Here is a 22,127-nt window from a genome sequence, read left to right on the forward strand (position 1 = left end):
TCTTACTGAAATTGTGATAACAATGAATATCGCAACTTTGATTTACTGTGACAATCAAAGTTTCATTGCCATTACTAAGACCCCGATATTCCATGCAAGAACCAAGCGTATTGGGATTCAGTATTACTACATACGAGAACTCATTGTGGATAAGGTTGTAGATATGGAGTATTGCCCAATAGAAGATAATCATGCAGATGTCTTCAACAAGCCTTGGGTGGTTTTGACTTTCAGAAGCATCATGATGCTCTTGGTATTGGTCCAAGAGCTTAGGTGGACATTGAGGGGGGGTGTTGGTCTATGTGTGTGCAATGCCCACCTTCCACGAGTTGATAGGCACACTTACCTAACATATGGCTCAGATGAGGTCAAAGTGGTAGACCGCAATGGTATTATGAAGACTTTCCCCTCCAAGACACAAGGTTCTAGGACCAGCACCCCCAGCAGGGCTCCGAGGATAGCGCCACTAGTGGTGGTGCCCCCCAGAAAGCAAGGTTCAAGGACTGCCGGTAGGCCTCGGTGTTACAGTATAGCCTATGTAGTTTGAACGGCAGCCATTGTCTACAATTGGCGAATGATGGCCACCAGTGTGAACAGTAGCTACGATTGGATGATGGCCACTAGTGTGAACTGTGGCCACGATTAGTGAATGGCAACTACCTGTGTGAACGGCGACCATGGTAGGTGAGTCACCGCTATCAGTGTGAACGGTGGCTATGGTAGGTGATCCACCGCCACCTACCATGGTAGGTGAGTCGTCACCATATACATGGTAGGTGAGCCACCCATGTGATCTTACCACAAACCAAAGGCTATAAATATAACCCCCCCCCCCCCTACCAGAGCTATGTACACAACCTCAACTACGAGGTGTGTAATCTTCTGTTTATCTACTTGTCCTTTTGTCATTAAAACTCATCTAGTGAGCGCATGGGGTAACAGATTGTTGTAATTTGATTGTTGGAATAAAATTTTGTGTTGTCTCTTCAACTACTTCTTCTAAAAAGATCTTGGTGTTGTTTTACAACATTTTGGTATTAGTTTTATTGGCTTCTATGAGAAGTATATGCATCTTGATGAATGCTAAGGTTGTTGGAGAAATTTTGGATCAATCTCATTATGTGATGTACTAAGACATTTTTATTTAGTCTCAATAAGCTTATGAAGTTGGACATCTTGGAAAAATGCTCAGACATTTGCAAAATAGGCATGTTGATCATATTTTGTCATGATATTTTGACCACACTCCCATGTTGCACATATGGTCACATGATTGTGCATGTTTTGAAGTGCAATTTAGTATCCCTTCGGGTATTTATACTTATGTTATTGGATATGCATGATTTGATTATGGACCTAGAGTATGGTCACAAGGTTGTGTGTGCTTTGACTTGTTTGATGTTAGTATCCCTATCAAATATTGACTTTCTAAACAGTTGAATATGCATGATCTCATTATGGGCCATTATGTTGGATTATGTTTGCCCATGTTCAATATTCTTTGTTGTGGCCACAAGTTTCGTATTTTAGTCGAAAAAAAATTTTGTTTTCTTTATAGAACTTTAGCTATGTAGTCCAAGTGAGAGATTGTTAAAATTTTGTGGACTTATATAGCATTTTTATAAAATCTAGATTAAATTAATATCGGACATTTTGAGAGCATAAAATTAATAGGGCTTATGATAAGTGACCATGATATTAAGATTATGGTTCTAAAGCACCAGTTCATGGGATTTTAGTACATGTGTGGGCTTTGTTTTTCACTAGGAGTCCCTAATTGGTATGGTTTCCTTATGCTAGTATTTAAACGACAAGAAGAGATCCTATCATCACCCTAATTTAATGTAATTGCTCATCAAGTCACATATCAAGATAAGGAAAGAGGGTAGTAAGTTTTCCTCAAGTGCCACAAAATTCTTCAAACCTCAACAATGGAATTTATGGTGTAAGATACACATCTTAAAATTAATTTATGTTTCATGTTCATGTGTCTATGATTGATTTGAAAAATTGTTTTATTATTCCCAAATATAATTGTTATTATTACAAAAAATTGTTTATCTTGGTGTTCCTCAATACCAAAGGAAGACTTTTAAGTTTTAGAAGACAGAAATCAAGGTTTTTAATATCAAGTTTAACAAATAATTTCATTTTTCAAACATATTATTTAATTGCATTAAATTTTTCCATATGAATTTTTATTATTATTCATTTATTTCATACAAATGTTATAAAATGAAAAATTACTCAATGTTTTGTAATTTTTAAAAAATTAAAATAAAAAATAAAAACTATTTTTTCATAATTGAACAGGTCTTTAAATTTTTTATTTTAAAAAAAAAAAATAAGTCTATATTAATTTTATTTAAAATCTATTTATGAACACAAGATTTTTGTCATCTAATCTAATTTTATGGTTGTGTATTATTAATGGAAGACGCTCTCGAGTTTAGCCCTTAAATTAATCGGCTCATTTGAGACCCATATATTATAGAACTTGAGATACTTTTAAAACCATAAACTTATTAAGAATAGTAGTGATAAAACGTGTAATAAATTCTACATTCTATATATGTAAGCAATTTAATTAAATTCACTAATTATTTTAGATTTAATTAAGATGACAAAAATAATTGAATAAAATTAGTAAGTGCAAGTCCTTAATTGCACTAATTAAAAGTATATGAATTAAAACAAATTTTATTTAATAGTATAAAACTAACTTATGATTTCACTCATTTATTGTTTTTTTGCATAAAATTATCACGCCCATTTACAGCATTGGACAGAATCTTTGCGACTGTCACTAAATTAGGATGGAGGTAAGCAAACAAGCCTAATCTTATAAATCACACTCACAGATTAAAAAAACATGCAGCATTTCCTAAGAGTCAAAACTCAATATTAATTATTTCCTCTTAACCATTCAAAGTCATGTCCTGAACAAACTCAAGTCATATTTTAGTCGCACAAGTAAATTATGTCATATTTTACTCGTGCAAATATGACTTGAAAGTTTAGGTGGTCAAAATTTAACAACAGTATTGAAGAGTAATATAATTTAAGCCCAATATAAGTAGCCTGTCAACAGTAAAATCCAACTGAACATATTAATATAGTAAATTAACCAAAAATATTGCCTCTCCAAAAATTAACAACTTATAGGAGGGTCATGACTTATTTCATAACGTGCAAAAGTCACAATGTTTTGATCATCTCTATATATTTGATAGAATTATACTGAATTAACGGATTCATTTTTGCATACTCTTCAATTCAAAATTCCATTTCATTCAATCTCCTGACTAATGAATTTTTAGTACAAACTAGAAAGCAGATGAACCTATTCAAATATTAGAGTCCAAATAGAAATGTGTGGCGAAAATCGAGGTTGTTTGTGTTAAGAAATATAAAGTTCCTCTTGGCATCCATATCTGTACAGATGTACCACACCATACTACTTGCCAAGATCTGCCAAAAGTTGTTTCCAATCCTCCAATATGCATCTTCCAGTGAAGGATCTTTTCTCTGATCGAAATGGTTAAGCAAAAGGCCAAATAGTGAGGTTTGCTGGGGCATAGAAATTTCTTCTCATAAACTTCAACGCATTCCTTACTCCAATAGAGATGCCTGAACCAGAAACATGTGCCATAACACAGATAAGCATCCTCCAGTGCCTTCCTGCTGCATGTAGCCAACTTTGCTCATCAGCTTGTTGGTGCAACATAGATATGCAATTGAGCTCAACAACCCATTCTACACCTTGCGAGCACGATCACGCCAAGAACCCTTTTGCTTTGCAAGTACCTACCACCAAGAAGACATGTTCATAAACCTCTCTCTCTCTCTCTCTCTCTCTCTCTCTCTCTCTGTATGTGTGTGTGGCGCACATGTGCTCATACCTTGTCACTCATGAGACTTGAAACAAGGCTGGTTTCATTGCTCTCTTTCTTGTGAATTTCCTGCTCCTGTTCACTCTCTGTAATACTGGATAATGGCAGTGCTGATGCTCCAAAGATGGCCTCATCATGTGCAGCCTTAATTTCTTGCTCCCTCCTAGCCTTTTAGGGTGAGAAACAAATTACATTAGAACTAGATAATTATTTTTCCAACGAGAAAATTTGAGTTACTTTCGCTATCAAAAACTATTTGAGCTGCTTTTAATCAGTACAACATCCAGGAACAACAGATAAAAACAAAGACAACTCATTAATAGCACACAGAAGCATAATACCTCCACTGCAGAAAACCGGAAGCTTTGGCCCATGTGCTTGACTACTGCTGCATCATCTTCAGCAGCTGCAGATAAGGGGAGACACACATCATCAGTGCACCTCCTTTTCCGATCAGTAGAATACCAAATGATTAAAGATGAGATTCTGTCTGAACCCATTAACTATTTTTACAAATGAGTCATGTGATTGGTTGAATTCCAGCCACCAGTTCATTTATAATTAGATTAGGGAAAATAGAACGCAGCCTTCCCTGGCCTCTTTCATTGTTCTAAAATTGCTTTCATTAAGGGTCTATTTGGAAGCAGGATTTAGTTTGGGGAAAGCAAAGGGAAAGAAAACAAAGAAACTCATTTTCCATTATATTTTATCTCCATATCACATACTACTAAAAATGAAAATTTGTTCTAATATGGCTAAAAATTAAGAAAAATCGAATGTTAAAATGTGTAAAACTAAATTCATTTTTTTTTTTATTTCTCACTTTCCACAACAACCAAACATCTAAATGTAAATTCCTCCTCCCAATATTTTCCAAGTTCCAAACTGTATGTAAAGGGATATATATTCAAGAAAATACCCTCCTGACTCAAGATTTATGCACACTTATCATCAGGATATTAGCCCTCCAAGTTTTTCTTTGAATGTTGATATATGGAAAGGTTTTGGTTCTGTAAGTCTAGATTTCATTACTCAACTTCTTCTACAGAGTGGGTACTATGCTTTGTTCATTGGGTTAACGACTGCATCTCAAATCCATGGATTTCCCTCTCAATTAATGGTTCAATGAAGGATTCTTTCAAGATAAGAAAGGGCTGAAACAAAGCAAATTGTAAATGGTCATAGAGCTTCTAACTAAACTTCTCCAAAGACTTGTGACTAAGGGAGTCTCTCTTTTCATTGCATATGTGGTAAATTAGCATTACAAATTCATGCCTTGCTGATGTTTTTGGATCTTCACTCATGGTGACATTTCTTCAGCAGTTAGCATTAAGAACTTTCTCAATCTTTCTCATATTCATATTGGTTAGAAAGCAAATTGAGCTAAAACACAAGTTGAGTTAAATTATAGACTTTTTTGGTTCTGGTAGTTCTAATTCCACAAAGCAGGAGATTCTTCATATTTTGGACGTCTCTCGAGTGTATTCCTCCAATAAAATATCTTGGCTAGCGTCTGGCCAATAAGGGCTGGTTTGGCCCCCTGTGTTGGCAAACTTCTCCTTAGAAGTAAAAACCCAGGTACAGGGGGTGTGATAAGCAGCTTCTTCAGCTTTTAAAAAGTCAGTATTAGATTTTCAGAGAATATTTAAAAGGGTACAATTTAAAGCTTTTAAAAACTAAAAGCTAACTTCTGTCCAACAAATTGGTGTCCTTAGCTTGCTTCAAATATTACAAAATTATTAATGCATTAATTACATTTCCTAAAAATAAACATCCATTTTAATCATTTTAAATATTATCAAGCACCTTCCAAATTTTTTTTACAGAGCACTTGGAATCAGCTTTTTCTTTCTATAAGCTCCTTTTTCACAGCTAAACAATTTTTTACAACAATCTCAATCAGCACAATTTTCATCATTTTCTTTTCAAAAGCTCCTCTTCAAAAGCTACAGCAAACTAAGCCTAGGAATCATTAAAGCTGATTCTGAATTGAAAGATTTTCAGGCAAGAGTCATCTTTAAATCCAGATGTATCTTTCCGATGCTGATAGGCCTCAACAGATTAATTTTTTTGCAAAATATCCAAGGGTATTCATGTTCTACCAAGTGCTTCCTATATCTGTTGTGGATGGTTTAGAACAAAAAATTAAGGCTTTCTTGTGGGAAGGGGGATGATTGGAATACTGATGGCTGCAAAGTCAATTGGTTTGATGTATGAAAGCCACATAATGCAGGGGTCTTGATTTAGAGCTTGTTTCTGAATATACTAAGGCCTCTACTTTTAGAATGCTATGAAATTTATTGGCTTCAAAGTCTTTATTTGGGTGACCTGGATTCATAATTACAAAGTAAGGGGTAGAAATCTTTGGTCTTAAAACCTTCCTAGAAGGTCAGTTGGAAATGGAGAAAGATTTTTATTATAAAAACCAAAAAAAATGCCAGAAGAATGAAAAGGTATGTTAGTACTTTTTACAAAAACAAAGGAATATTCAAAACTGTAATAACTATCATGAAATTAGAATTATGAGTCAAATGATGAAATTATGAGAAAGCGTAATTGAACATAGAATAAGATTAGACGAAAATTTCATAAGATCAAGCTAATTTTATGCTTGGCAGATCAACAACAGAAGCTATTCATCTTTTAAGAAATTTAATGGAAAAGTTTGGGAAAAAGAAGAGGGACTTGCATATGGTTTTTATTAACCTAGAGAAAGCTTATGATAGAGCCCCTAGGGAAGTTCTTTGGTGGATCTTAGAAAACTAGGGAGTTTGCAATAGATATACATAAGTCATTAAAGATATGTATGATAGAGTAATGACTAGCGTTAGGACTGTCAGAGGAGAATTTAGAAATTTTCCAATCATAATAGGTGTGCATCAAGGTTCTACTTTGAGTCTTTATCTTTTTACTTTAGTAATTGATAAACTAACCAGGAATATCCAAAATGAGATCCCTTGTGTTGTTTGCAAATGATATCGTGTTGATTGATGATGGTAGGAGCAGAGTAGAATCTAAGCTAGAACTTTGGAGAGTCACATTAGAGTCTAAAAGGGTTTAGGTTAAGTAGGAATAAGACAAACATATAAAATGTAATTTCAGTAATGCAAGGAGTAGCAATATAGAGAAGATTAAACTTGATAATCAAGATTAATAGCACTAATAGATTTAGATATCTTGGATCTATTATGCAAGTTGAAGAAGAAATTGAAGATGTAGTACAGAAAATTAAAACAGATTTGGTAAAACAGAGTGTGTCAAGTGAATTGTGTGATCGTAGAATACCCTTAAAATTAAAAGGAAAATTTTATAAGACGGCTATAAGGTCAACTATACTTTATGGTTTAGAATGTTGGGCAGCTAAGAAACATGTACAAAAAATAAAGTTTCTAAGATGTGAATGTTAAGGTGGATGAGTGGTTTAACATTAAAAGATAAAGTGAGAAATGAATATATACGTAATAATTTTGGCATAACACCGGTTCAAAACAAGATAAGGGAGGGGCAGCTTAGATAGTTTGGGCATTTGAAATGCAAGCATAGTGGAGCACCAGTGAGGAGGAGTGAGTGAGTCAATTGTTTCTAGCATGAAAAGGGGTAGAGGTAGGCCTAAAATAACTTGAATGAGGTAGTGAGGAAGGATTTAATAGCCCTTAATCTAATAGAGGAAAATGCTCTTGATTGGATGAATTGATGGAAAAGGATTCATGTCGTCAATCCCACTTACTGGGACTTAGGCTTGTTGTTATTGTTGTTGTTGTATGCATTTGACATTGGTTTTGCATAGGATATTATCTGCAAGATGAGGTTTATTCATATGCATAAAACATCAGAATAATGGAGAATTACTTAATTATTTATGATCATTGACACCCCGCTTAGCCCTTTAATTTCCCCTTATGGACCTGGCTTGCTCTTTGGGCTTCCTAGTAATGCAAAAGTTGCAGGAATCATTGCAAGTGATACTTGGGTCTGGCCAAGATCTCCAGGGACATCATGGATATCAAATCCATGATAGCCTTTTTTTAACTTCCCTGTTCATGCCGCAAGATGAGCTTCTTTGAGGTTCTAGCCCAAATGGAAAGTACACATTCAGTTTTACTTGGAACTATGTGAAAGCTAAGAATCCAAATGTAGTTTTAGCATCTTCAATCTGGTTTTTAAAAATAAATGCTCCTAAACACACTCTAATATGTTGGCAGAGATTGTACCAAACAGAAGTTTTGCCCTCAATAAGCTGAAGAAATGGGGAAAGACAAACTACTCCAATTATAGAATGTGTAATGCTGAAACTGAATATAGGAATCACCTATTCTTTGGTTCCTCCTTTTCTAAGATATATCTTAAGATCCTCAGGGAAATAAGTGTTCAGAGCACTACTCAGAGATGGACTTAGAATTTTAATGGTTTTCCTCCTTGGGTGGCAGTGAATCTCCCTCTTCTGCTTTCTGTAGAATTGTTCAGATTGCAGCTGTCTAACATATATAGAGAGTAAGGAACTCAAAATTGTATAACATTAAGAAGGCTTCTTTGGAGGTTGATTCAATTGCCTGCATGGTCATGGCCTAGTGCATGGCCTAGTGTGTGGTTACTACATGGCCTAGTGCATGGCCTAGTGTATCACTACTACATGGCCTACCTAGTACATGGCCTAGTGCATGGTCACTACATGGCCCAGTGCATGGCCTAAAAATCCTAATCTAGATCGTGCAGTCTTACAATCCTACAAATCTAGACTTGACCAATTGATCCTGATCTTAAGTAGAATCTTAATCAAGCAGGATCCTAGTAAGATCCTATCTGGATCATTAAGATCTTAGGATCAGGATCCTGCTTGTGATCCTACCGATCGTACTTGTGCAATGGAATATGGATTTTTACTGTTTAGGATTTTAAAGAAAATGGCCCAATATATGTTTTTATTGGTCCAAACACTTTACTTTTGCAATAGACACAAAATTTGGTTTAGTTGGCTCAAATGCATCAAAATTCAATGCAAAATAATGAGCACGTTCTAGGATTTGTTCAATCCAAGTCAAAAGAGCAGCCGAGCATCTCTTGAAATATCTTCCTTCAAAATTGAAAGCTTTCTGAGAGCTTAGAATTCTTGTTCCTTGATAGGCAGATCCTAGGTTGTTTATCTGTAGGCTTGGACTGTTTCTTCTTCCAGCAACTGCAGAGGCTAGCTGAGAGCTTTGAGATCAGCAAAGAGATTCAACAAATAGAGAGTTGCAGAGTCAGGCTAAGAGCTTAAAGTTACAGACTTGAAGCAATTATGCATTATCTTTTCTTCTTTTTTTTGTTTTCCTTAACTTTTTTCCTTCTTTATCTTATTATTGACAAGCCCAAGACCTATATTTTTTCCCAGAGGAGAAAGCATATAGCTTTCTTTTTCCTCTTCTTTTCTTTGCGACGACCAAAAAGTTCTTCCTTCAACAAAAAGGTTTTCTGTTTCTTCTTTCTTCCTCTTCCTTCTTTTTTTTCCCTTCTTCTTCTTCTTCTTCTTCTTCTTATGGTCTGATGAAAAAACCACAGAATTTGGGAAATCTAGATCAGTTCACTGAATTAAGATCAGCAATTTCTTCTTCCTTTTTCTCTTCATTCATTTTGCTTTTCTTGTTATCACAATAATTAAATAAATAAGCTAGCAACAGTCCGCCCTTTACCAAGCACTTTATAGTTCAGACTATAAAGATTTTTTTTAGGGTAAAAATTGTTGGAGGAAAACCCTGCTAGGTGCTAGCAAGCAGGCTAGCTACATTCCTGAAATTTGCTTTAATTTCTTAAACTTAGTACCAAGGAGTACCAAGTTTTTAGGATTATTTTATTGAGAGTTGTCATAAAATGCCAAATATATAAATTTTTAATTTATTTTATTACGTAAGGTTCACGAACTGACCCAATTCTAACAACCTTGTTGTCAATAGTAGATGCATAGGCATAAAGGCCTTTGACCATTTTTTATGTTGCTGTAAGGCTCTTTTAGCCTTTTTTTTGTTGTACTTTTCCCCTGAGATTAATATATTCCATATCTTTACTTCCTCTTTCAAAAGAAGAAAAAAGAAAAAGAAAAAAAAAAAAGAAAATCTTTACTCCAACAGGTATTACATTGTTTAGATTCTATCAGAATTCAGAGTATTTCACAAGCCCAAAAAGCACCAGAGTACAATTAACAAAATTATTTTTTATAGTAAATCATTTTTTCTAATGCATTCAGGAAGATGTATGAACACCCGCTCATAACATTGACACATTATCAAAATTAACATACTTCCCATGTATTTCAAATCTAATGAGTCCATTTTCCAGTTCTGATTCCCATCCTAGTTGCAATTCACTCAAATCATTCCTATCCCTTGATAAATTTCTCAATTCCCAACCACTATTGAGATTTCCAAATCCCCCATTCGCAATATTATAATCTAGAGGAAGTAGGCCCCACAAAAATAATCTTGTATCTCCAAACACCAAGTTTCAATTCCCACTCCTGAGGAATCAGTCCAAGATACTAAAAAAATTGGAAAATTCAATTAACCTGCAAATATCCTTAAAAATAGACATAATTATTACTTCCAACATATGGCTCAACTTGACATTATTAATGACAACTAGGAAAGAAAACAAGTATAATTGAAGTAGGTTAAGCTTGGTTCCCTAATGAGTTCTACATCAGCGTCTCAATATCAATTTCATTATTCATCCTAGATAGAATTTTTTTAGGGCAGACCTTGATCAACGGTAAGGTTGCTCCTTTGTAACCGGTTGGTCATGGATTCGAGTCCAACTAAACTGTCTCTCTGTATAAAAGCAGGGTTAAGGCTGCATATACTATAACAACCTTCCCCCTACCCTGGCAAAGCAGGGAACCTTGTGGCCTGGGGATGCCCTTTATCCTAGTTATATTTTTTCTGATATTCTTAAGTCAGGCTTCAAACTTTTTTAAAAAGGTCTTACTGCATTCTATAAAATAAAATTACAATATCAAGACAAAGAACACGCACGTGCAAATGTTCATCATACAGTGGGAGGCATATAATGTGAAACATAGAACAAACAGCTCTACCAGCCCCCAAAAAAGAGTGCATAGCATTTGGCAAACTGAGTAAAGAAGAGTGCAACAATGTGAAGTGAGCAAAGAGACATCACTAAGGAACAGAGTCAACAGACATCCAGGCAGCTAAAAGACATCAGTAACAAACAACTCACTAAGAATTAAGGAGAGTGAGAAAGCACCACCTGGAATACTACTAACTAAATAAAGAAGAGTGCAACAATGCAAGTAAAATATTATACACTGCCAATATTGCACCTGAAAATTGGACACAGCAAACAAATAGAACCCTATTGTACAAACTTATCAACTACAAGAATGGATATAGGGGTATACGTGAGTCAGTCCTACTCACAAACTACTCTGGCTAGACTCGCTTTGTAACTCGCTCGACTTGATTCTACTTGAGTCCTACTCACAAGCAACTCGAATAGCTTAATGAGTCCAGTTCAAGTTTTGTAATACTACTAATGACCCTGATTGAGCCTAATCAAGCTTTTAATTTTATTGTTTTTATATTATAAGTCACATAATATATATCTTTTATATATATTTAATATTATATATACATTATATACAATTGATACATGTAATTATACTAATTTAAAATCAAATCGACCTTAATCAAGTTGAGCTCAATTTTTAAGAACTTTTACGCAAGTTGAGTTCAAGTTCAACAATTTTAAGATTGATCGAGTTCAATTCAAGTTTCAAGCTCAATATTTCGAGTCAAGTCAAATCGAGTTCAAGTATCCCATTGCATCGACTCGGCTCGAATCGAATACACCCTAATTATGGACACGATGAAGCCATTAAACTTGCAATAAGAAAATTGTAACTATCTTGAACACGTTATGAGAAAGTAGTGTCGGTAAATCGATTTAACCTTCAATTTCTTCATCATCAAGTGGAGCATCCTTGTTGAACTCAAACCTTTCCCATCCTGAGCCCATTGTCATATCCTTCTCAGCTGCAGATAAAATAAAACAAAGTTCAAGAGAAAAATAGTGAAGAATATTCATCTCATTTAGCTAGAACATTTATGAGACTAATGATTACCTTCATGTAAGTTGAATCACCTAATTTGATTAATGCATGAACAAAATTTCAGATTCTCACATACAGAAAACAGTTGTATATACAGAAGCATTACAAAATATGATTCACATGCAAAGCATTGAATTTCCAATGAAGTTTTAAAATTTGGAGTGATTTAGTCACTTAATTATAATTCATTTTTCCTGGGTACCGAAGTGGGCAGTGCATTAGGTAAGGATTGTCTTTATGAAGATCAAAAAGCTAAAATAGTGAAAATATGATACACTAGAAGTTTCATTTCACTACCATTTGACTAGTAAATGTATTCGCTACATACCATTTGAAATCAGTCTGGATTTTTAATCCTCTAAAACCATCTCAAATATTTTTTTTTTTTTCTAAAAATAATAATAATAATAATAATAACCCTTGAATGCATTTCAGTAGTTGCAGTTGATTATACAAAAAAAACATCCCGACCACCACCCGAAACCCCCATCTATAGAAGTTTCCTTAATAGAAGACCACTAAAAAAAGTATTTATACCACTTATCACTTGTGAAAAGTACTTGTACTAAATATACAAGTGTTTGGGTTCCTGTAAGAAATGTACCCATAATCTTAAGTACCTATCAAAACAGTTTGAAATGAAATAGTAAGGATTTAACAGCCTTCAAACTGTCAAGGAAATTTCCAAAGGATTCATGTAGCCAGCCCCACCTAAAGGGACTTAAGGCTTGGTTTGTTGTTGTACTAAAAAAAAAAAAAAGAAAAAGCTCTTATAGACGTATTTGGTAGATGCTTACAGCCTCTTATAAGAAGTGGAATAATATTATCATATAATAAGCAGTTGAAGTTGTTGGATTGTTTAGAGCGGATGGATGGGTTTCTAGGTTCAAGGATTGGGTGTGGTTAGCTTCTACTAGATCCTCAAGTGGTATATTGATTATTTGGGACACTAGGTTTGCTGGCAAGCTGGATGTTCTTCTAGGCTCCTTTTCTGTGTTTATTTAGATATAAGGATAAGGACAGTGATGGATGACTTTGGTTTATGGGCCCAGTTTGTCCTAGTTAAGGGGTTATGGGATGAGTCGCAGTGGCTTATGGGGAACTTAGTTAAGGCATTATGGGATGAGTTGCAGTGGCTTATGGTTTGTGTTCTCCTAAGTGGTGTCCAGGGGGTGAGTTTGATGTTATTAGATCCACAAATGAAAATTGGAAGGTTCGAGGATCACTCCTAGCATGAAGGATTTCGACTCTTTCATTAATCATTGCGGATTGTGATTTAAGGGATATTTGTCTTTCTAATACTCAATTCACCTGGTTTAATGCTGGTAATAGTGAGTAGTTACTGGGATTGATAGAATCCTATTCCCTACAGTTTGGGAGGATGTCTTTCCTAACCTTGCAGCTTTGGAGAGTTTTTGTTGGGCAAGCTCAAATGGAGCAGACAGAAGAAAAAAAATCGATGGAAATCACCCTTGAAGCCATGCTACAGCTGGAAGCATAGCCAACAGTGGAGATCAATCAGCTTCTAAGATGGCATTTATTATTTTGTTAGATGGCATTTTATCCTCCCTGCTGTTTTTTTAGGAGGATGCCTAGTCCTCCTGTGTTTTTTCCCTCTCTCTTCCTTTCCAACATAATAATAATAATAATAATAATAATAATAATAATAATAATAATAATAATAAATCAAGTTGCTCACTGAAAAGACAATCCACGAGGCCAAAAGCCTGCCATTTTTGAGAAGTGAATCATAATCACATAAAATACAACAACCCCTCACGCCAAACTCTAAAATCTATTTACCATAACTTTAAGCAGATTAAATTTTTGAAACAAACGTTTACAGGGAAAAAATGCATTTTTAATTTTCAATATTTTAATGCAACCAAAGTTGCTCCCGAAATCAGAGAACCCAATATTTTAACCAGATTTGGCCCAAACAACAAAACTTTGTTACTTCGCTGATAAAATAACCAACTGATGATGATCAATCTTCATTACTCATTGTTTCTCCTCCTCATGTTTCAGCTCTGATAAAGATCAATTTTAACTCTTGCTAATGTTGTTACTTTAGGCTCACCCCAAAACAATGGCTCTTTTGCATAGTGAAATAAGGATGCAAATGCCAGACTGATTTAAATGAATTCTAGGAAAAAAGATAAGAACAGAATTGACAAGTTACCAGTTTCAGAAAGTTGAAATTTCATCCTGGCTTTGACTCTTTCAGCAGGCGGCTGTTCACAGCAAAAAACGGCCTTAATCCAATGTCATAAGTAATAGCAATATACAGAGAACATTTGAAAACTTAATTAACACAACTCAGTCTAGATGGCCTATTGCTGCAATTTTTTTTTTTAAATGAAAATATATATATATATTCATTGAAGAGGAAAGAATGGACAGAGAGGAGAAAAAGATCATCCTATAAAAAGAAGAAACATAGACTAGGAAGCAATCAAAATAAAACCGCCTTCCAATCTCTTTGAAGATCCAAGAAAGGCATCTCCTTAAAAACTGCTAGCTGCAGAAGACCAGAGAGAAGCCAAGTACTGAACCCTATTTCAAAGTAAAGTACCAGAATTCCCCTTTCCAGAAAAGGTACAAGCGTTCATTTCCATCCAAATTCCCTATAAAATACAGCTGAATAGGGTAGGACCAAACTGGCTATGACAATAATCCTATCTTGTGCTTTGCCAGCCATTTATGACAAGATATAGACGACAGTGAAATTTCTTTTCTTTCCTGTAAGTTTTTATAATACCTTAGCCTGAAGTAGCCAGTCTCAAGCCCATATGCATGGGCTAAGGACTCCACTTAGCCTGTCCAAAACCATTTTTTGATTGAGCCAAACATGGGATATAACTTATAAGGTTGCATTTGTTTCACTGGCTAAGGTGGCACTCACACTCCAACACCCCTCAAATGTCAGTCAGACACATGTCGGAAACCAACATTGCAGATTTGCAGGACATGTACAACACGTGTTGGAAAATAAATTAATTTATTTTTTAAAAAGATACATCTTTGACACTTCCGGATATATACAGGACACTTTTGGGTCAATCCCATCTTTTAAATTATTCTTGGTTTTTGTTGCTGGATTTCTATTTGTTGCTGGAAGAATGTTTTGTATGTTTGCTATGATTGAATTTGGGTCAATCCCGTCTTTTAAATTTTTCTTGGTTTTTGTTGCTGGATTTCTATTTGTTGCTGGAAGAATGTTCTGTATGTTTGCTATTATTGATTTTGGCTTATGTTGTACGTCTGATGGTATTCTTATGGATGTGCAAAGTGAATTATGAAATATGAAAGCAGACAAATTAAATTTATTTGTTAAATGTGTATGAGAATAATGCCTATAATTCATCTTCAATTTTACTTTACCCAAATTTGTTTTATTTTAAAATAAAAAAATAATACAATATCTATATCTTTTCTCAATGTAATTACTTGATGTATCTCTATCATGTCAGGACCTCGTGCTTTTTTTCCTAAAAGTGTCCTTTCTTTGTCAGTATCGTGTCATGCCCATGGTACCTGTCAGCGTCTGTTCTTCCTAGGTATTGCAGGACCAGACTGGACTAGCAATGATGATGATCCTATCACACCTTTGGCATGCCATTTATAAGAGGGATAGGGTGAAGACATTATTGATATTTTCTTTTTCTATTTTTATAGATACAATATGTCTCAGCCTGAGCTGGCCCCTGCAAGGAGAGGAAGGGGCAGATGGGAAACAATGTTTTGAAAACCGGATGGACCAGCCAGCCAAACCGTGACCCAACTTGCAATCTGCTCTGGTTCTTATCAATTTTTGAATAAGTCAAAAGCTGGTCAAGTAAAGGAAAACTGGATGAACCCAACAAACTGGATAAAACCAGGGTCCTGAGAGACTGTTCATTGAATCATTTTCTCCCCCAGATCTTGATATTGGTCGGATATGATTCTTGGATGAGGAAAAAAACAATTTGGGTGGAGAGAGAGAGAGAGCAATATGCATCTCATGGTGATCGTCAGATTCTGGTTTCTGGCCAAGCAAGTCTTCAACCCTTTCATGGTGCTCAGAGGCCAGAATTGCTTTGTGAATACTGCAAATCTGCAACTCAGAAAGAGACGAACATGCTTCTGTTTATTTTGCACATCAGAAGGGGGAGGAGGAAGGAAAATGGGGGCAGGGGCTTTGCACATCAGCCAAGGTAAAAATTAAAAATAAATAAATAATGTAATATAATAAAGGTATTTAATATAATAAATGTATTATAATAATAATAAAGTGGAGTCATTGGGATTTAACAGTCATAGCTTCAACATTTGCTTTAAATAATATTGGAAATGTACACTAATAACCTGTTGCAGATTTCGAGACCTTTGAAGGCCCAAACTCCAGATGTTTGCATGGATGGCATCAATTTCAGATCCCTCAGTTCTTCCACTGCGGAGTGGCTTGAAAGAGCTTTTGAAGAAACAGAAGGTACTCCAAGCTATTAAAAATTGCAATGGAGATAAAGTGCCTGGGCCGGATGGTTTCTCCTTGGCTTTCTTTCAGGCTAACTGAAGCCTCCTCAAACATGACTTGTTAAACATGTTCAAGGAGTTTCGTAAATCAGGAAAATTCATTAGTTGCATAAACAACACCTTTGTAACTCTTGCTCCAAGGAAAGTTGGGGCTGCTAGCATCAAAGATTTCCACCCCATTAGCTTGGTGGGAAGTATTTATAAAATTTTAGCCAAAGTATGTGCTGAAAGGTTCAAAAAAGCAATACCAGAAGTCATTGGTCAATATCAACATGCTTTTGTGGCTGGAGGACAGATTATGGATGCTGCCCTTATTGCTAATGAGGTGGTGGACGCTTATCTAAAGGAGGGGAAAAGGGGAATAGTGTGCAAGCAGGATATGGAGAAAGCATTTGATCATGTCAACTGGAATTTCTTCTTTATCTCCTCAAGAAAATGGGCTTTGATGAGCTTTGGTGCGGTTGGATTGCTCAATGTATCAAAAATTAAAGCTTTTTAGTGCTCATTAATGGCTGCCCTTCTGATTTCTTTCGCTCCTCAGGAGGCTTGAGACAAGGAGATCCCTTGTCCCCTTTTCTATCTATTTCGGTCATGGAGTTGCTTAGCCTCATGCTGATGAATGCTACTGAAGGAGAGATCTTCAGAGGTCTGAAGGTGGGCAGAAATGGAAGGATTATAGAAGTTTCCCATCTTCTTTTCTCAGATGATACTATTGTTTTTTGTGAACATGGTCCCTTCCATATCCTCAACCTCAATGCATTTTGTCAGGGTTTGAAGCCATCTCAGGCCTAAAAGAAAGCTTATTCCAATTGAGGAGAACGAGGAGGGGACTTTCCTTGCTGGTCTCTTAGGTTGCAAGATGGGAACCTTTCCCATTAATTACCTCAGTCTTCCACTCGGAGCCAAATTCAAAGATAGAGGAGTTTGGGACCCTACTATTGAAAAGTTTGAAAGGAGATTGGCAGCATGGAAAAGAAATTTCTTGTCAAAAGGAGGCAGACTCACTCCTATCAAAAGCACTTTGACAAATTTTCCAATTTACTTCATGTCTCTACTTCCCTTACCAGCCTCAGTTGCAAGGAGATTGGAGGGAATTCAAAGAAGATATCTTTCGGGAAGCTTAGGGGAGGAGTTTAAATACCACCTTGTTAGATGGGGAGTGGTAAAACAACCCACCTGGTCAGGAGGTCTGGGGTTGAAATCCCTTTTCACTTTCAATAAAGCCCTCCTAAGGAAGTGGTTATGGAGGTTCAAGAAGGAGAAATACCACCTTTGGTGGAATATTACTGTTTCTAAATATGGGCTAGAGCACAATGATTAGACAACACACAATGGAAGAGATCCCTATGGAGTGGGCGTTTGGAAATTCATCAGGAAAGGATGGGATGATTTTTTTCCAATTTGTGAAGCAGGGAATGGAACCAATATTTACTTTTGGCATAATGTGTGGCACGAGAACTGTAATCTTAGAGCTGCATTTCCTTCCATCAACACCTTCTCTTGTAAGAAAAATGCCCTTATCAGTCAGTCTCCAAATCACTAATCAGGAATTTTCTGGGACATTCCTTTTACAAGGAACATGGTAGATTGGGAACTTCTCACACACACTGAATTCTATACCATTCCCGCCACCAACCCAACGAACCAAAATGGGCTTTAGAGAAAAATGGTGTTTTCTCTGTTAAATCTTTTCATAAGAAGCTCTCACCATTGGGAAGAAATTGCAATAACTCCCCTTGGATTCACATTTGGAGGACAGCAACAACTTTAAAGGTGGCCTTTTTTGCTTGGGAGTCCGTACGTGGAAATACTCTAACCCTCAACAATCCACAGGGGACTTACAATCACAAATCGGTGTTTTCTCTGTATGGCTGATGCAGAATCAGTCAACCACATTCTTCTCCACTGCCCCTGGACAAGGAACATGTGGAATTTGGCTCTTTCCTTGACAGGGCAGCAGTGGGTTACGGCAAATTCAGTTGGAGGGGAGACTTGAGCATGGAAAGGCATCAGAGGCACAAAGGAGAAGAAAAAGGCTTTGAACTTCATCCCTCCCCCCATATTTTGGTGGGCTTGGAAGGAAAGAAATAAGAAAGCCTTCAAAGAATCATCTACTTCACTTCAAGACCTGCAAAGCCCAATGATTTACTGCTATCTCCAGCTGGCTTAGTGGGAACACTGTTAATGATCATTTTGTAATCCTTGAAGTTTGTGACACTCTACAGGGTGGTTGATGTTTTGTACCATGGATTGGTATCCTCTTGATGCTTTAAAATAATAATATATTTTCTTTTTGCTAATCAAAACAAAAAAAAAAATGTTATCTGAACTCTGAAACAGCATCTCATCTACTTTTTACACTGACTATGCTTGGAGAATCTGGAATAATTTATTTGGAATGATGGTAGAATCTTGAGTCTGCCCAGGGTCGGTGGAGGAATTCTTTCATCTATTTCTTTGGAGGGTTTTGCTAGAAGGAAGGAGAGGGTTGCACTTTGGAAATGTGGTATTTTTGCAGTGTTGTGGGGATTATGGTTGGAGCACAATGCACGGATTATTTCAGGGAGAAAATTGAATCGGCAGCTGATTTGAGAGAGGGTTCATTATGTGGCTTCTTTACAGTGTGTTGGGTTCAGTTGCTTTAATGGAGTTCGTTTTCAGAGGTTCAGCCAGAATGGAGGAATCTTCTGTCTGAAAATTTTGTTTTTTCCAGTTTTTGTTTTATTAGTTTACGTTTTCTGGATTTTTCCAGAATTTTTAAGGCAGAAGTCTTTTTATACTTTTTGTAAATTCTCCTCTTATCAATGAAGTCTCTTCTATTGTCATCTTATATATATATATATATATTGGAAATGTAAAGAATGACTTTTGGTAGTTGTAGCATGATAGGTGAATGAGGTAAGTGTAACTGAAAGTGTAAAAAATTTACTTTCGTATATCGAACCAGGGAAAAAAGTGAAAAACTGGAAGTGTAACAACCAGACCTGAAACTAGAGGATGAAAATAAAACCTAAATAACACAGGAAGCTAATAAAATACTATAATAGTATTATATTTCAAACTGGTTGGATCGCCTGAACCGGATAGCCACCCAGTTCACTTCCCAGTCCAATTTTAAAAACAATGGTGGAAAACATCCAGTTCTATCCCACATACAAGCACCAGAGTAGCAAACATGGGCTATTAGGAGCTCATCCTTCCTTGACACAAATAAAGTCTTAGGAGCTTAACCAAACATAGGCTAAAATAATACATCGAGCCCATAATAAACATTCTTATTGATGTTTATTATGTTAAAGGAACCATCGCTTACAGTTATTATGCTTCAGCAATTCTTGATTATCAAACTCAACTCCTGGTAAAAGAAAAATATCATTTATGGGGAAAATGTGCATGCCATGTGCACACTGTGCAGATGTCCAACATACATGACATTACAGCAAACAATAATACATGTATCACTAGCTGGTGTTGATGTCCAACAAAATATGACAATACCATCATGTATTTTCTTCAAAGAACAAATAATGAAAATATTGTACTTCATCAACTGAAACAGAAAATGAAAAACAAAAGAAAAAGTGAAGAAACATAAAATAGATATATTAAGAAATGAGGCATAGCATAGTTGTCAGAATTGAGAGATTCACAACTCGCATTGCATTGACTCAACTCCAAATCAAATTGAATCACACAGGAGAACTCGAGGAGCCACCTGAATCCGTCAATTCACATGCAAATTGATATCGAATCAATCAATTCTATCATTTGCATCAGTCACATCATGTCCCAAAAAGAAAACTTTTTCAATGCTCTTTGTTTTTTCACAAGGGTATTCCTTTCTATCTTTGTCACTGTTCTGTCTAGAAAGAGGAAAGAAAACCACAATGCTTGATCTTCTCTTCAAGGACTTTAAAGAAACCTGAGGTTCATCTATGCACTCTTTGAGCATATCAATCCTCTGTCACTCAGAAGAAAGGGCTGTGGTGCCATACTACAGATTGGCTCAGTTGGTTTGAAGTTAGATAGTTATCAAGATTCAAAAGCTAGTTGATATTAGTTTTTTGAATTTTTTATTAATTTTGTTTCAGGTTTTTGAATTAGTTTTCCTTGCTTGTTGGTTCTTAGTGCAAACATACATACACATAAACTATGGTTTTCAAACACCATAAAGTTCAGTTTTGAGTAATTTTTATTGATTCTTTATTTTTTTTATTATATCTTATAGTTCTTTTGAATATGAAGTTCTTAATATGAATCCAGATTTGTTAAAATATTTCATTTTTCAATGTATTTTGTTTATTGCATATATGTGCATGTCATTTGGATCGATTTTGGAAATTTGTAATCAATTTGATCTTCGATTCTTAATTCCTGAATTTGGGATTTTACCTCATGAGTCAAATCTCAATTTGAATATTACAAATAGAATAACACCACACCATCACCTAATGAGTAAATGACCTAAATAGGGCTTAAAAATGGAACTTCTAGTTCTAGCATGTTGGATATTGTAAATTTTGTCAATAGCTCATACTTAGACTCAGTGCCTAGTGGGACATTTCTTCCCTGCTTGTGGACTTCCATTTTGTACCCCATTGATGCCTTTCTCAACACCCTCTTCCAACAATACTTCTTTTTTCTCTTTCTACCATCTTGCTCAATCCATAGGAACATCCCCTTGAAGTTTCAAGGCTATCAAATCTTTCCTTTTTCTTTTTTTTCTCTTTTTCTTAAAGAAAAATAACTTTATTAACAGAAAAGAGAGAAAATCATAAAGGGAGGATCAGACATCCTTCTAAAACAAACAAAAAGACAGTTTTTGACATTAAAAATCCTTGCATTTTTTTTAATTCACAGAGTCCAAATGGGGGGGATAAACAACAAATCCCCACAAGACCATCCCTTTCTTACTCCCAAAAAAAACCTCTATATTCCACCAACAAGAGAGCATCAACAGTCCATGGCAGTACTAATGCCCCATCAAAAACTCTGAACATGTAGGCGCAAAGCTACTTAGCCACCTGGCAATGGAGAAGTGAGCAGTCACTAGTTTCACTCGAGACTAGACAGCATAGCCTTATAAGGCTTCCTCACCCACAATAAATCATCAATATTAAGCCTATTAATAGCCAAAGACCACACAAAGGCCCTAATCTTGAAAGGAACATGTTCCTTCCAAATACAATTATTCAAGGGGAAAGAAGAGGGCTCGAGTTTTCAACAGCTCGGACTAAAAAGATCTTGGGGAAAAAGGACCTAAAGAATCGCTAATCCAAATCCTCGTACCACTCCTCATTCAAGGAACAAAAGAATCCAACACATCTAAATAATGGTTGTCGCAACGTCTTGCAAGTGAAGGTGCACCAGGGAAGCGAGGAGAATAAAAATATGTGTGATATTTGGAAAGATTTGAATTGGAGTCGCCACTAACCTATTTTTCCTTGGTGCGGTCAGAACACCTGATTATTACTCACTTAAGAGTAATAACAACAAAGGTATTACCGTATTAGAGGACGCTGACCTTAGGATGAAGAAAGGAGTCAGAGCCATGGCGGACCCTGGCCGCACGGCAGTGACCTGGTTTTGGCCGGCAGCACAGGTGGCCAAGGTGAGGCGGC

At 35.9% G+C, this 22,127-nt stretch overlaps 1 protein-coding gene across 1 annotated transcript in view; it reads right to left on the reverse strand.

Moving 5' to 3' along the window:
- Nucleotides 1-3,257: 3,257 nt before the first annotated feature.
- Nucleotides 3,258-22,127, reverse strand: part of LOC131146429 (uncharacterized) — a 39,019-nt gene continuing 20,149 nt past the window's right edge. The window contains exons 2-6 of the mRNA XM_058096039.1: nt 14,174-14,225; nt 11,831-11,914; nt 4,235-4,299; nt 3,903-4,061; nt 3,258-3,807 (exon numbers count right to left, since the gene is read on the reverse strand). Of these exons, the coding sequence (XP_057952022.1) occupies nt 3,757-3,807; nt 3,903-4,061; nt 4,235-4,299; nt 11,831-11,914; nt 14,174-14,225 (411 nt within the window). The 3' untranslated portion in view covers nt 3,258-3,756. The remainder of the gene's footprint in view (nt 3,808-3,902; nt 4,062-4,234; nt 4,300-11,830; nt 11,915-14,173; nt 14,226-22,127) is intronic.

This window comes from Malania oleifera, chromosome 13 (genome assembly GCF_029873635.1).
Source record: "Malania oleifera isolate guangnan ecotype guangnan chromosome 13, ASM2987363v1, whole genome shotgun sequence".
Taxonomy (NCBI): domain Eukaryota; kingdom Viridiplantae; phylum Streptophyta; class Magnoliopsida; order Santalales; family Ximeniaceae; genus Malania; species Malania oleifera.